This window comes from Lepisma saccharinum, chromosome 24 (genome assembly GCF_977018435.1).
Source record: "Lepisma saccharinum chromosome 24, izLepSacc3.1, whole genome shotgun sequence".
Taxonomy (NCBI): domain Eukaryota; kingdom Metazoa; phylum Arthropoda; class Insecta; order Zygentoma; family Lepismatidae; genus Lepisma; species Lepisma saccharinum.
In genome coordinates, this window is record NC_139252.1 from 42,241,017 (window position 1) to 42,257,362 (window position 16,346).

At 37.4% G+C, this 16,346-nt stretch overlaps 1 protein-coding gene across 5 annotated transcripts in view; it reads left to right on the forward strand.

The window, feature by feature from the left end:
- Nucleotides 1-134: 134 nt before the first annotated feature.
- Nucleotides 135-16,346, forward strand: part of TBC1D5 (TBC1 domain family member 5) — a 48,065-nt gene continuing 31,853 nt past the window's right edge. For 3 of the 5 annotated variants that reach the window (XM_083110504.1, XM_083110507.1, XM_083110508.1), the window contains exons 1-8: nucleotides 135-260; nucleotides 6,241-6,358; nucleotides 6,872-6,986; nucleotides 7,620-7,881; nucleotides 8,999-9,169; nucleotides 11,317-11,405; nucleotides 14,755-14,805; nucleotides 15,331-15,439. In XM_083110504.1, the coding sequence (XP_082966630.1) occupies nucleotides 6,337-6,358; nucleotides 6,872-6,986; nucleotides 7,620-7,881; nucleotides 8,999-9,169; nucleotides 11,317-11,405; nucleotides 14,755-14,805; nucleotides 15,331-15,439 (819 nt within the window). In that variant the 5' untranslated portion in view covers nucleotides 135-260; nucleotides 6,241-6,336. Of the gene's footprint in view, nucleotides 261-417; nucleotides 492-975; nucleotides 998-6,240; nucleotides 6,359-6,871; nucleotides 6,987-7,619; nucleotides 7,882-8,998; nucleotides 9,170-11,316; nucleotides 11,406-14,754; nucleotides 14,806-15,330; nucleotides 15,440-16,346 lie in introns of those variants that run through there. The other 2 variants (XM_083110505.1, XM_083110506.1) reach the window with 2 other exon arrangements.

The following is a 16,346-nucleotide window of genomic DNA, read 5'->3' on the forward strand; positions in this document are numbered from 1 at the left end:
AAGTACTTTTAAAATGTTATGTTTCAGGAGACAAAGAGAAGCAAAAATACAATCCACTTGACATGCATGCGGGTTTTGATGTGTTGTGCGGTTGGCAATACTGTAGATTTTCTCAGTGTCTCCGATGTAAGCAGCTCGGCGGTTGAGGAAAGACTGGCACGGAAGATTCTGAGCTCAGTTCTCGCGCGGATTGATACATAAAACCTGCTGCAAGGTTAACCTGACGCTTGGCTTAGCGTCTATCGCTTCTTGAATGTCAGGTCAGTACTCGGAATCGAATAAGTGAAGACATAACTAATGTAAATTTCACCGATCACAACTAATGTTTTTACCAAATTTAAAAAAGAAACGCAACTAATAATCGTAATTTGTTACTTGAAGTAGCTATTTTGACGTTGTTGTCCATGTAAAACAATCTTCTTAACACTTTTTTCGCTCGACATTTGACTGACACGTATCTTTATTTGTATTTTTTTGTAAAGGAGATATGGGTAAACAAAAATGTTTTGTTTCTAACTGTAAAATAAAAATCGAGTGTATTCAGTAATAGAGTTATATTAATTTGTCTGAAGAAAATTCAAATTCTTTTCTTGTTCGAATGAAGGAAGCATAATTGACTTGCTGTTGTTGACTTTCCATGGTGAACGTTTTATCCTCATCTGCATATTTACTTTTCGCTACTGCTTGCAGTGACTTCTCTACCTAATTTTCTAGCGCTGTAGTTATCAGAGTAATTTAGATTTCGTGGTGTTATTTTGATAAGTGTACAACGTTACTTAACGCAGAAAAGTGATCTAAAGACTTCTGATTATGACATGACTATAGTGAATTGCATTTTGGAACCAAGTGTCTGCACAAATATTGGCGTCTGTAACTCAGTCACAGGAGCGATCTCCGTGGAAGAGTGGCAGAGTAGTAAGCACAGCGTGCTACGACGTTATAGCAGTACAGGGGTCCAGTGTTCGAATCCCGGATTGGACATGGGTCTTATTTGTGTGTATGTCTTCATCATACCACGGTAAATTTCTCGTATCGGACAAACGGCTGAAATTTGCTACTTCATTTAATTTGAATATTCGTACTTACGTATTCTGCATTGAGAAACATTGCTGAAGGTGGCATTTCGCTTATTTCACGGAAACAAGCTCTATTTGCGACTTATCGAGTAAGTTTTCTTCGTTTCTTTTGCCTTCGGTAACACGCAAAATGGCGGTCAAAGTTTCACTACCGTATTCGGCATGCAGTGTTTCCACCCCACTGCACCCAAAAATACCTATGTAGCCCCACAAACCATTGACGCATAGCCCCACGAACCATTCATACATAGCCCCAGGAACCATTTCAAGTAAGGTTAGGTTAGGTAGGGTCACGTATAGGTTACAATAGTTAAAAATTGGTTTAAAAAATATGCTTAGCCCCACACACCATTCTCGCATAGCCCCACGAACCATTGACACATAGCCCCACAAACCATTTGCGGAAATGTACCTTCTTCAGTTACAAAAACACGTGTTTGGAAACGCTGACCGGGATTACGTCATCACACACAGGTTACCCCTCGAAGTAAATGGATGCAAGAGCTTTCGTGCATCGGTCACACATTTATATCGAAAAATAGATGATTTGCCAGCAAAATTCAATTAAGGATGCGAGAAAACACTTCCCAGAACTTCGGCAAGTATAAAGAAACTGCAATCGGTAGGTAATTTTTCCTGTAAATTTGAGAAAATTCGTTTGTCCGATACGAGAAATTTACTAAAAAATCAAACAGGAATTACCATCCTGCAGCATCTAGATTCTAGAATGATTGCATATGGTATTCAGATTCTGCAACATTAGATGGTACAAGGGGGTATAGATGCCATGGGAACCAACATTTATTTTAATTATGTCAAATACTAACCCAAGTGCTGAAATTAGAGGGGGTAAGAACTTTGATTCCTGCTTCTGAAACAGTTCTGGTAAAACTTTGATAGCATCCCAACACCTCTCACTCATTTATTTCGTCATTTTTTGACATTCATACTTACCTATTGTGCATTGCACAAGATTCTTCAAAGTGCTATTTTGCTTTTTGCACGAAAAAAAGTTCAATTTTTGACATAAAAGAGTAATTATTAAACCATTGACGTTAGCCCCACAAACCATCCACGGGTAGCCCCACAAACCATTGACATTAGCCCCACAAACCATTGACGTTAGCCCCAAAAATTCACGATAGCCCCACGAACCATCAAGGGGACGAGGTATGCCTACGAGGTTAAGTTTGGCCTGTTAGGTTAGGTTCCATTAGCACTCCTTTTGTTCAATTTATCATATACAGACAACATCGGCTTTTCTCGATGAAAGATGAAAGAAAATACCAACAAGAAGTTCTAAATGCTACAGAAACTCATTTTGGTAAGTAGTTTCTTGTGTAAAAATGAAGAAATCCATTTGGACGCTATCGAAGTTTTATCACATACGCACACATGGAGGTCCGCAGGATTTTTTCCAGGGAGGGGCAAGCAAGGTAGTTTTTTTCCATGGGGGGCAAAGGAGTCATATTTTCCCCCATACTAGTGATGCCTCGCAAAAAAACATTATTTCAGTCTGAAATTTTCATGTTCCTTCCAACGTATTTGTAAAAATTAATATAAATTATTGTGGTTTTTCTTGTATGTACGCATTGCTTGCATGATAGAATTATTTTCCTGTAGTTTACAGGAAAATAAATTATTGTGGCTGAAATGAAATTGTGTGAAATATATAATTTTAAGGTGAACATTCATTTTCCAGGGGGGCATGCCCCCTTCCTTCCGGTCATCCATGTACGCACACATATATATTTCTCACCATTATATTGTTCAATTGGGTAAAAAGTGATAAAAGAGGAAAGATTTTCTAGAACAACTGTTTGCCAAGAATCTCTTCATGCATAACAAAACTCCCTATTTATGAACTCTTACAGCAAGTTACATTTTGCCATTTTCAAACTTGACAATAATTGAGAGACATAAAGTAGGGATAGTTAATTTATATCTGTTTGAAGTATTGAATTTAGTGCAAGGCAGAGGCATGGCGTGCATGAAGAATTAAAATGTTGTTTCAATAAAACAACAACATTGATAAATATGCTAATCAATAGCATTGCCGTCAAGTAGATATTGCAAAGAACATTTTGTCTGGAGCTGACAGAAGGGAAGAGGTAACAAGGGCAGAAGGTGCCAATGCAAGGGGAGAGCGGGGGATGACTTTGGGACAGTGTGCTATGGGGTTATTTGTATTCCTGTTCAGGGACCCAGTTGCCGGTTAGGCCTGCGGGCACAGGCTGGTGTTGTCCAAGACTATTAGAAGGATAAGGCTGGGGCCATACCTGATCACGTGGTCCTTGACGAAAGCGTGATGTCACCTGGTGCCCAGATCGCTCTGCATCCTGGTTTTGCAGCGGAATCAAAGCAGTAATTATGAACAAAAAGGACCTCTCGTTATGCCCAGATGCTAGTTGGGACTGAATATACAGATTCACTTAGGATCTGAGATAATGTATGTCTTCAGAATTGGATTACACAGCTATTAACATTTGTATTACAGCGGTAGTTTTTAGGTCGTCACATATCTCTGTGAAACCTTAAGTTCATGTAAAATTGATGTTAATATGCCTGGTTATGCATTTTGTTATACAAATAATGATTGAAAGCAAAAGTTATGGATGTGTAGGAAATGTAAAAAAGAAAGAAACTTATCTATTGCTCGAATTTAGGAGTGGGGGAGGACCTATTTTCACTTTAACTTCTTCAGTTTGGTAACTTTGCTTCGACTATTGATAGTTATGTATTCACTAATATTGCTTATTAGGATTCCAGTTCAGAGTCTTATAAATCTTTGATCTACATGAGAAGAAATGTGAGGAAGTTCACAAACACTTTAAACAACTTTCGATTTTGAACGAAAACTTTTAAGTACTTACTGAATAAAGTGTGGGTCACTTTCTTTACATCTGCAAAGAATGAATCAGTAGGTTGTGAAATAGGGGTACCCAGAGGTGGGTTTGTGGAAGCTGTTTGCGCCCACTTAACTTTTGTGTGTGTGTTTGGGGGGGATTGTGATGAAAATTTGACTGAATAAACAATAGAGCAATGGAAGAGGGAAGTTGACTACGTTGCCATTTAAGCATCACTGCTATATAAATAGCAAGTTGTGTATTCCCAAGGGAATTATAACTGTTACTATGTATTATTACTGTTGTTCACGAGACTAGACACGAGAAGAGATGGAATATGCACTAGATGAGACAGGCCCAAGTGTTGTCTCTGGGCAACACTATCTACTATTTGAGGTGCACAATGTCCAGCTATTAAATATTAAACCATAAATTGCCACGTGAATTGTAGTTGGGGATTGCACTTGGTATGGGAAGTTTCCAACTCTAGTAAGATTTGATTGATTGAATTGTTGTTATAAGTCCACTTTATGCACAGAAAGGCTAATCGCGACTGGACTATAGTTTAACCACTATGTGTCTTCACCGGGTATCGAACCCGCGACCCAACTCTAGTAAGGAATTGAGCAGTAGGTTGGGAGATATCCAAGTCTTGAGTATCACTATTGCGCTTAGACTGTTGTGGGAATGTTGGTGTGACGATTGAGAATTAAATAATTTGGAGGAGGCCGATATTCAACTCTTCAATACCAACAGTGAACCTAAAATTGATATGGAAACTTTGGTGGGGGACTGGATATTAAGTTGGGGAGGGGATATGAAACTCTGATCTTACATGGTCAATTGTAATGAGACTACTGGTATTGCAATTTGCTAGTAAGTCTCGTTATGTGCATTCAATTCGTTGAGTTATATAATAATTATCACTCCCTGTTTTCTTGTGTCGTCGTATGTCACGACTCGTCGCAACGCTTCACTCTGAAGGCCTTACAAACTGCAACACTTCACAACCAACAATCCACAAATACAAGAAACAATAAGCGAAAAGAACAAAACAGATCAGCCTTTCAAAACATTTAACACGTTTCTTTCTGTATGGGGTAAAGGCTCATCTGGGTTTTGTCCGCCGATGATGTCACACCCACGCCAGTCGCGAAAAAAGGCGTGTCTGACCCCAGCCTTTCCTTCTAGTAGTCTTGGATGCTGTCACATTGGATTGGCAGAAAATAGCTAAATCCTACCTAAAATGAGAATATTATTTCTCTGAAACAAGTAGAGCTAGACTGCAAGGCCAAGGCTGGATTGAACTACAACTGAGACCAGTTAGGTAATAAACAAAAATATAGTTCCTTGGTGTGATTCATGATTGGGACAAACCTTGCTCCAAAATACTAAGTTGGCAACAGTAATATGTACAGCTGGACTTCTCTTCCACTATTTGGCTGTCGCTGGAGGAGCGGAATTCGGTAATGGTTCTGATTGTTTTATGATTTCTCCTAGCACAAAGACTAATTATCGTAGAATTTCGGAAATCATTGTCACGCAAAATTTGAACCTTCCTTAAAGTAATGAACATTGTTTGGACTTGAAAAAGAAGTTATTTATGTTGCAAGAAACGACTTGAAAATTACCTTACGCACTTCTCACATAGAAGCGTGGAAATGAATGTAGAAGTAAATCGGAACCTTAGTAGAATGCATTAGGGACTTTATTTTAATGCTAAGGGAACCAAACCTAACCTGCCTAACCTAACCATTAAAGCATATATTGAACAAAACCTTAAGTAATCGCTAAAACTCCATAGTATGTGTTAACAGACGTACATCGAAATCGAACCATGTAAAAATTGCATTCATAGCATGATGAAATCGCAATAAAACAAATGGAACTTCGGCCCGGAATTCTGTCATCTGCTCGTAACACAAACTTCAAACTGACCAGAGAAAAGTGTGGTTCTTCTTCTTCCCCTTTCCACCTCATTTTCAACAAAATAAATGAAGAAGTGACAAGGGTCTACCACTATTCAATGGATTTTCATGGTAGCTGTCTCATGAGTGGTAGTTTTTGCTAGGAGTGTTTGTGTTTAAATCACTGAGCAGATACAGAAAAAGAACGAAATGAACAAAAATCTAGATCGAAAGCATGTTGTTGTTTTTTTTTTGGGGGGGGGGTTGGCTGTAGATGATAACGTCTAGCAGAATAATTGTTATACTGATTGTCGATAACACTTTTGAAAAAGTCACGCCACTAGTGCAAGAAAAACATATGATCGTTACATTCCAATATATGTTAACTATATCTTTAATTTTTATTAGCAGCTATGAAACAACAAAACAAAATGATGTGACAGATGAGATGTAAGAAATAATACCAAGCAGCTGAAGACTAAAGTGTCTTGCAGAATACGAGAAGAAATGCAAACTTCTCCTGCGAAAGGTACATTCATTTTACGTAACTTTTTTTTTGTGGTGGGGGGGGGGAGGGCTGGCAGTTGTATTATTCATCCAGTCATGAACTTTTCATTTTAACAATATCATCAAAAAGTTGAGGGAAGAAAAAAATTGTAAATATAATTGGGAAGGTTAGAGAGTTAGATTTTCGTTGTTTTCAAATTGTGAAATAATTTCATCAGTTTGTCAGAATAGCACAGGATTTTATAAATTAGCATGAAAAGTGCTATTTAATGCCTAAATTGTAGACTCAGAAAATATTTTTTGGGATACAATATGCTCATTACAGTTCAACGACAAAATATTTCCAAAGAAAATGAGGCTCCAGCAATGTCATTCCAAAGGACAAGTAACTTAAAGGAACAGTTTCTATTTCTATTTTTTTTTTTTTTGTTCATTTTGAAATGTGTATACCATTGTTGCAGATATGTGGAAAATCATTAACCTAGTTGCATCAGTGGAAAGTGGAGATAAAAAACAATCATTTTTTGCTTTTCAGAAGAAACTCCAGATGATGATGTCCAAGAAGGCTGTAAGAAATCTGAGAAATGCAGAGACTGCCAGTTTGATCGGCCTAGTTCGTTTGAGAAGAGCTTATCTATACAGAAATATGAGTAAGACATATTTTATTTGACATCTAATAATGCTTTTCTTTTAATGTGTGGTTGTTACAAGAAGGTAAACACTTTTTTTGATGCAAGGAGAACACATGCTCCACAAGAAAAATAAAAAGTAAAAAAGACCTTTGCCAGAGAATTTGTTCTTGGCAAAGGAACATTGAAAGATATTAAATAATGAGGTTAGCAATATAAAGATTTCTGTAAATGTACAACATTATTTAACACAGAACATGACATCTCAAGACTTCTGACATCAATTGATATGTTGTTTTAAGTCCACTTTATGCACAGTTAGGCTAATCGGGACTGGACCACTTGTGCCTCCACCGGGTATCGAACCCAGGACCCCTTGATTACAAGGCGACAACGCTACCACTGCGCCATCGGGGAGGCCCACTTCTGACATCGAAATCTTGAAATCTCTGTGTTTCATTGTGGTTGGCATAGTTTGCTATGACAATTGAGGTCCTAGTTTCGAACCCTGGGAAGGGCATAGAAGTGTGCTTGTTTCATATATTTCACAAGTTAATCATTCATCCTCATTGTCAGGATTAACGACAGTCTTGAAGAAGTGGTGGCATAAGTAACAACAAGAGAAATATTTAAATTTTTCCACCTTCTTTGCAGAGATGAATGGCAACAGCTTATAGTGTACGATGAAGATCTGGGAGAACTACGTCGCCGAGCTGTTTTGGGAAACTTAAGGGTTTCTCGCTTTCGCAGTGTTTGTTGGAGGATTCTGCTCGGTGCATTGTCTGGAGACTCCAGTAAATGGCTCTTGCAGGTCCGGAGAGGTCGGGATCATTATCGTCGGTTGCAGGATGAGTTGTTTGTCGATCCCTGGCAAAGGGGTCAGCCGGAAGATAATCCCTTGTCACAGGAAACAGAGGTAAATAATGTAATTCCTCTGCATGGTGTAGTTAATGACTTGGATAGGCTTTCTCATATGAAACAAAACTGTTAAAAGTATTGACAGAATTATCATTAGACCATTACGAGATCTTCATTCCTGCATACAGAATGTAGGCTGTTCGATTATAATCAAACTTAGATCCTCGGGAATGAAAGAGTTTTACAGTACCTGTAATAGCCTGTTTCAGTTGTAAGTGCTTATTTCTGGAATCAATGTCCATTTTCAGTTCATTCCTTTGTTTTCTCGTCATGCATTCTGATCCTGTTCTTTTTTTGGGTGGGGGTAGGGTTCTGGGTTTCTGCAAAGTAACTCAAAATTCAGGTCATATTTCAGAGAGGGGTAGTATGGGGATTATCCAGAAATGAACCTTCAGTGAGCTGGTAAAATAAAACCAAAAGAAAGGGGTATAAGTTAGTACATACAGGGTGTTTCAGAAAAAAGGTAACAAACTGCACTGAATCCATGTCCAGTTACCTTTTTTTGAAACACCCTGTACATTTATTATGTCGATACCTACACTACTTCTCAACATAATCACCATGCAATGTGAGACACTTGTCAAATCGACGCATAAGCTTTCGTATTCTCTTATCCTGCCTGAAACTGCAGCCACCCTTAATTAGAACTTATCAGTTCATCATTGTCCTTTAAATGCTCTCTCTTCAGCCTCACTTCCATCCTTGAGAACATATAGAAATTGCTAGGTGCAAGGTCTGGACTGCAGGGAGGGTAATCAAATAAAATTAATTGTGTTTGCAATACATTTTGATGACTCTTTCACAAGATCGTCAGTCACTAAAGACTGCCGGGATTCACCGGTGGAGGCTCATGGACAACGGTTCTAATCTCACTTTTAACTGTAAGTCATAAAGCATAACTTGAGCATAAAGGTGGACTTATAATACTTTGTCAACCTTACTAAAGGCTGACCCTTATTAATAAATCTTACTTTCATATTGACTCAAAATTTTCATAGTTACTAAGTTCCATACATAATTTCAATAACCCAAATTTCATGAAAATTGGAGATGGTCAGGTTGGGGGCTGTGTTGATTTCGCATGGAATGACTCCCTTTCCTTTTTTGGTTTACAGAGCATATGGCACCAGTACTTCTGCGACAAAGAACTGAAGGCTGTGATCCGACAGGATGTAGTAAGGACCTTTCCCAGTGTGGACTTCTTTCGGAAGAAAGAAATTCAAGGTTCTATGGTAAACATCCTATTCTGCTATGCTAGGGAACATCCTAGGATGTGTTACAGACAGGTAAGTGAATGTTGGGTGCAATGCATGATATGGTAAGGAATGGTTTCAGTAACCACCCTTACAATGGACCATTTATGTAATTTATGACTTATTGGACATTGACGGGCGACAGACCTGATATCAACTGGATACCCTTTTCACCACATGGTTATCACCATGTGACATCAGAGCGTACCGTCACTGTCCCTTTTCAAATCAAATGAAAGTCCAGACTATAGGCTAAAGGTTAAGATTGGAGGGGAGAGAAGTGGCTTAACCATAAATGGCAAACTATTGCACAAGTGATTGACAACACATGTATTCAAGGATCTAGAAATAGAGATAGTGAATCGTGTGATAATTGCCCAAAGACCAAATATAGGTTACTGTGTTAATCCAGTAAAGGTAAAAGTAAGGATGTGGTCTTAGACGTAAGGAACCACCAGGTTTGGATGACTTTGGGAAGATCACTGGTAAGCAGAGAGGAATTAAGTCAATTTGCTATAACCTCCCTCCCCTCACTCCTGTTTCAATATAGGTAATGGCAGGCTCCACCAGGAATCGAACTCGGGACCGCTCGCACCAAAGGCAAGAGTGCTAACCACTTGGCTACGTGCGAGCCTTTATGTTATTGTATGATGATGATTAGGGAACGGAACTTTATGTGCTATAAAAACTCAGTAATATTTTTTTTTATGTGTCATAAATGTTGAAAATATGTGACAAAAATAAAAACCATTTGGTAACAAAAACAAAATATTACATGCATTTTTAACACCTGAAATCAATTTCTAAATGCTTACCTCTTAGTGAGCTACTTTTTAGAAAAGTTGCAGTGGATCACCATAGTTTTTTCCAAATTCTCCATTGTAAATCTGTGACAATTATCTCTAAAAAGCATCTTATATTGTGAGAAAGATCGCTCCACGTCACAAGAAACAATTCTTGCATATTTGAAGCACGGAATGTCACTAACGTTGAAGTTTTCCAAAGCTTCCTCTTCCTCTACTTCACCTTCCAAAACACGTGCAATTTGGTACAAAGTTTGAAAACCTTGGTTTTTCCCAAAAATGTCTGTACATTTAGACATTAGCACTTGTGCGTTAGATCCAGTGGGGGGGGGGAGGGTAATTCCCCCCAATAGGATCGTAGGCAAGGTGCCAGAAGTCTGCCAGCGAGCATGTTCAATGACAAAACAAACCTAACACACTCGATATGAAAGAGTTGCAGAGAATAAACATTTTTCTTTCGAGGATTTCGAGGTAGCTGAAGTCAATGAGCGATTTTATGTATTTAAAATGAAAATTTGCAAAATATGTATTTACATACGGAAAACTGGAAAATATGTGTTTTTATGTAAAATAAAATTTGCTGTGTTGACATATAAGGCTATGATCAGAATTTTGGCAAAAACGAGGGTCTCTATCGTATCGCAGAAAAAACATTTATTTACCTAAAGTTCCGTTCCCTAATGATGATAATTAAAAATTTTGATAAACCAATGGGGTAACAGCCCGTCAGGGCCAGTGCCTACCTACCGACTGGTGGAAGATCATCCAACCAGTTAAGTGTGATGTGTGGTCAGCATGAAGAACCCCCAGTTGTAGGTTTTCAGTGACCGGATGCTACTCATTCGTAGCTCCCCAATCCTCACGATGGTAGGTGGCCACCGGTACCAAGCACTGGCCGAGATCCCAGGAAAAATTGTTACACTTTTCCCAGGAGATTCGAATCTGCACACATCCCATAGCTGGACCCAAAGCTTGCACCTTAAATCACATGGCCACAGTGTGGGACATGATGATGTAATTCATGTGTAAAGAGTGAGCATTCTTATTTGCAGGAAACATCAGTTATGAAACTTGATAATAACACTATGGCAGTATTGAAACATTGCCAATTGAATATATGCTTTAGTGCTTGTGTACAGTCACAGACTCTTCTGGGTTGTAGAACTTTCAATGGAATTGTTACAACCCAGAAGTATCTGTGACTGTACATAACATATGCAATTTTTAATGTTTCGAAATATAAGTGCAACAAGCAATGCACACAATATCTCACATTTGCATGCATATCGTGATTTTATTGAGGGTTGTAATTAACATATGTGTGTGCTGATGTTGCACAATTTCTTGTGATATTCACAAATGTTAATTTCTTTGTAGGGCATGCATGAGATATTAGCACCATTGTTGTTTGTACTTCACTGTGATCATCAGGCATTGTTGCACACAAAGGAGCAGGTTCAAGTCAGGTGAATGTTCATATTTATATTTTTATATCTGTGTAGTGTCACTGTTGTAACATTTGAATGGCTTATTGCAGAAAGGGACCTGAGTCACTTTTGCACAATTCTGAGAAAAACAATGAAAAATCGTATAATATTAATAGTGTAAGAAAGAAATGTGCCGTTGTTGGCTCAAATATTCAACATAATGAATAGTTAATTTTGCAACCCTCAATGCATCCCCCTGCAGTATGCTGCTAGACACAGTGGAGATGAAAAAATTAACTCCGATACCTCAAAAATGTGACTCAGGTCCCTTTCTGCAATAAGCCATTCATTTACAGGCCAAAACACTACTCTACTGAAACAACCGTACTTCGTTTTATAAAAACCTTAAGGCTTGCTGGGTATAACATTTTATTACACTTTGAACACAGTCTTTTAGATACACTGTTCACTATACCAATATTTACAGATGGCAGCACACACTGTTACCTATTGTTCACTACACTGGACGCCAATAATACCTTCCGTTAATTTACTTGACAATGCCTCAGCTCCTCAAACTTGGGTCTCGACGAAAGGAGGGCAGGGACCATCCATTTATACTCACAGTGAGGTGCCTGGGGAAGAAAGGGACCTAATTTTATTTTTGGGGTCATAGTCCATATGGGGTCCACACAGGCCTCTCTCATCAAGGGTTGATCTCGTACTCATAGGGGGAATCAGGAGTCCGAGGGTACACTCAAGCTGGAGCTAAGTATCCAACTTATGTTAGAAGGTACCACTTCACGGCCGAAGCTGGTACGGATGGTTCAAGGAGCCCAAGGGCACTCTCAAACCGTAGCTAAGTATCAGACCCAAGGTCCGACGGTATCAACCATACAGCTGTAGCCAGTATGGGCAGATAAGGAAAAGAGACCAAGGATATGCTCTAGCTGAAGCCGAGTATCAGAGTTATGGTCTGAGGTTATCAGCCGAAGCCGGTACGGGCGGACTAGGTGGTGGCGAGTGGAACTACGTGGTGAAGTGCGCAATTGGCACGAGCATTGAGAGCGCAGCGCAACCTCACACTGCCCACAATGGAACTACATGCACTCTACCCATGGCTATGCACATAAAGACTTAACCATGAATATAAATGTGTTCCAACCAAAACAATGTACAATAAATTACATGTTTACAATGAAATAAATAAGCCTCGCAGTGCATAATATCATTAAACATATTGTTTTAACATTTAAATTTTATAAATGCAACATTCACAAGCTACGCAGGACTTGAATTAAAGTCAAAACCGACATCACAATGTTTTAAAGATTTGATTTTAACACGTACAGTCCTTGTAATGACTTGGGGTTATTTACACTGTGTTGTACCTACTGCCTACTGCTGTCATCAAAATTGTAACATTAATCTCAACTAAACTCACAAGTCCCTTATTCCTGTTTTAAAATTTTTCTGGACTTGCTATATCCTTCTTCAGGGATATAAAACTGCTTGTTAGTAAGATATTGTTTTGGTTAAAAATACAGTTAAAAATAGGTAAAGAGGTAAGGAAAATACATATAGATAAAAATCCATGTTGTCATTGAAAGGATCTAGGTAGAAACAAAAATGTGGAAATCTGAACTAAAGTGTGTGTTGTCATTTACAGTAACAATATTATCAGGATCCATATAAATTTTTTTTTTGTTTCTGTTCGAAAGTATTGTTTGTAACATTCAAGTGCTTTTTTTTTAAGTGGGGTAACTGCATGGTGCCTGAAAAGTCACACAATCTTACTGACTGAACGTACATAACTTTTATAGAAAAAGCGACAGATAGATAGGTAGGCTAGGTTTTTATACAATTAATTTCAATTTTTTTCTTTCAGCTGGGCATTGGTTAATAACATAGCCAGATGTTGGTCACATCTGCCCTCTGACACAACAAATGTTGCCAGTACCTTGTAATATCACAAAAACATTCTTTTTATGAATGTCATAATTAACCTCGCAAATCTACTGGAATCCATTAAAATGCATAACATTTATCGTTCTTTTTACATTTCGATAAATACTCACACAGACCATTGATGCACATCGAAAATTATTGCAAGCTGTTTTTATTAATATTTCTGTTTACTTCGTACAAAAGCTTCTTTACACCTTAGTAACTTTTCCCACATACTGAACGTACATGTCAAGGACCATTTTCTTGTTTAATAAATATATACATAAACAAAGTTAATTCCCAGTGCAAGGTTCATGTCTCTATCGCTTTTGTACAAAATTTTTGTACGTTCAAACTCGGTTGTGTGACTTTTCAGACACCCCATATAATATACTGTAATACTTCAATACAAAGTAATGCATTTTAATTATATTTCATTATTTATTGAATTCAACAAGTTACAAAGTCCATTAATACAGTAGATACAGTTAAATATATTTTTTTAAATGTGTTTCTGCTTGCATACTCATCTTGTTTTTTTATCATAACTATTGCATTGACAAATTATGTATGTTTATGGTGAAATGTGATAATAGTATTACTAAGTTGTCGTAGGTTCATACAAATGATGCTGATAATCTTATTTTTAATTAACAATTTTATTGTATTACCCATAACTGAGATTTCTATTAAATGTCCAATGTGGCCTTCTGAAGAAAGAAAAGAGAAAATTTCATTGCTTCCACTTGTTTTCCTTGACGGAATTCAAAAACTAAGTTGGAGGAGTAGATGTTTGGCAGCTATTTCATTATTTAACAGCTTCCACAAGAGTACCATTTCCTTTAGTGTTCTTGTATTGTAACAGCTTTGTGAACTGACATTCATTCATTAGGTTCTCAGTGTTCATATGTGGGATAAACTTTCAGAACTTTGCATTTTAAAAATTAAGAAATTTTGATTGAACTGTCTCATTTGTTTCACTGTACTTTTCTGAATTTTATTCCATATAACTCATGTGTATTCTAATTTTGATCTTATATGTGAATAATACAAAACTTTTAGTGTCTGAAAATACACCCATACTGGCTGCGGGTCCATATGCCAAGCCTTGCTAGTGTGCAAACTGCAGTCCAGTGTGTACTTCGTGGAAGGGAGGTTGATATTTAGGTGTCTTTGAACAGGGTCATCCATTACACCCACATATGTTCTGTGTGTTTAATAAACGTAAGATTAGCACAATCTTGATTCTATGTTCTTGAGGTGAAAAATCTTATTGGAAGGTGCAAGATCCAGGAAAATTTTATTTCATGTTCTATGTTGGTATCTTGAAGAATGAATGCATAATGTTGGAAAATGTTAAATCAAGGTTCCACTGTATTCATTATAATAATATTACATGTTATGTATTATATATTGTTACAACCATATCTCTTTTTTACAGTGATGTAATTCAGGAAATTCTGGATGTTTCGTTCTTGGAACATGATGGCTAGTAAGTATCAAATATTATTAAGTGTGGCTATTAAGTGTTGATTGATTTGCTTTATTTTACTTTGCTTTTTGTGCCACTTTTGGCTAATTTGCGAAGATGGGGATGAGTGATGATATGATGAAATTGATGAATGGACACTCACAAACATCTGTGCCCAGGCTGGGATTCGAACCCGGGACCCCTGGCATCGTGGTGAGATGTGCTAACCACTACCACGGAGGCCGGCTATTAATTGTTGAGATTGTTTTAATTCTAATATATTATGGTTTCACATGAATTTGTAATAAATTTTCTTTGAAATATAACAAAATAAATAAGTAAATAATTCAGATTGTAAATTTCAGGCATTTCAGTGGTATACATTTTTGATGCAGCATTTCAATACAAATTTATGATCTTATATACTCTTGGGCTAAACTTGAGTTTGTTATACATGTTGATAGTGTAATTATTTTTACTGTTATAGGGTCCTTATTTGGATCCCTCTTTATTTAATAAAACAATAACATATGTTCTTTTTTCCAGTTCTCTGTTCCTGCGAATTATGTCGGGCATCGAATCATGGTACTGTGTAAATGACATAATGCCAAACAAAACAGGGTATTTTCCTTCTCAAGTGTGCAAACTGTCAATGGTAAGGGAATTTTGATTTTTTGTTATATCTTTTATTTATAACATTCAATTGAGTATTTAAGATTTTAGTAGACTGGATATGTATCTAACGTTAAAACTAAACCATGTGACTATATTATTTTTTATTCATAACATTCCTTTGTGTATCTAATAATACCTGTATTTGTATTTTTCTTATTTAGGATCACTTTACTGCCATTTTGGCTAATTGGTAGAATGATGACTAGATGAAATTGTTGAATGGATATTTGTGAAGATCGTAATTTATATTACTAATTCTCAATCAATGCAAATAGTCTGTGTAGCCACATTTCATAATATAATATAAATATATTGGCTCCTGAAAAAGATGTATGGTCAGTACATTAAAACATCGAGAGTAAGTAATGACTTTCAGCCATTAAAGAAACAAAAGAATGATGATAATTGTTACAGTACTATATTTTACAGTTGTCACATCCTGGGGTGAGACAGAGGCACACAGGGGCGAGTACCTGTATGGTGGGGAATGTCGGCCGGTCACTCTACTCTACCTAGCTTATCCATATATGGAGTTCACGGGAAGAATAGGAGACATACCTTTCCCTGGTATGCCTACGGACTAGCCTTGCCTATTTTAGTGCATAAAGTTATAAAGCTGGTAATTTATTATAACAACGTTAAGGGGGGAGAGTGTAAGTGCGAGAGGTATTCCAAAAGAGATGCGAGTGTCTGTGTATGCGTGTGGGGAATACTTACATTAAATACTATTATCCCAGACGTCTCTTTCTACCGTGATGGCAGGAGTGCCTCCTTCCTACGCACGGCTGCTCCAGATATTCTTAGGGCTTAATCTTAGAGTAAGTCTTTAGTCTACTAGAATCATAGCTGGAGTAAAGAAAACTTATTCATGTAGAACTCTTTTCCGT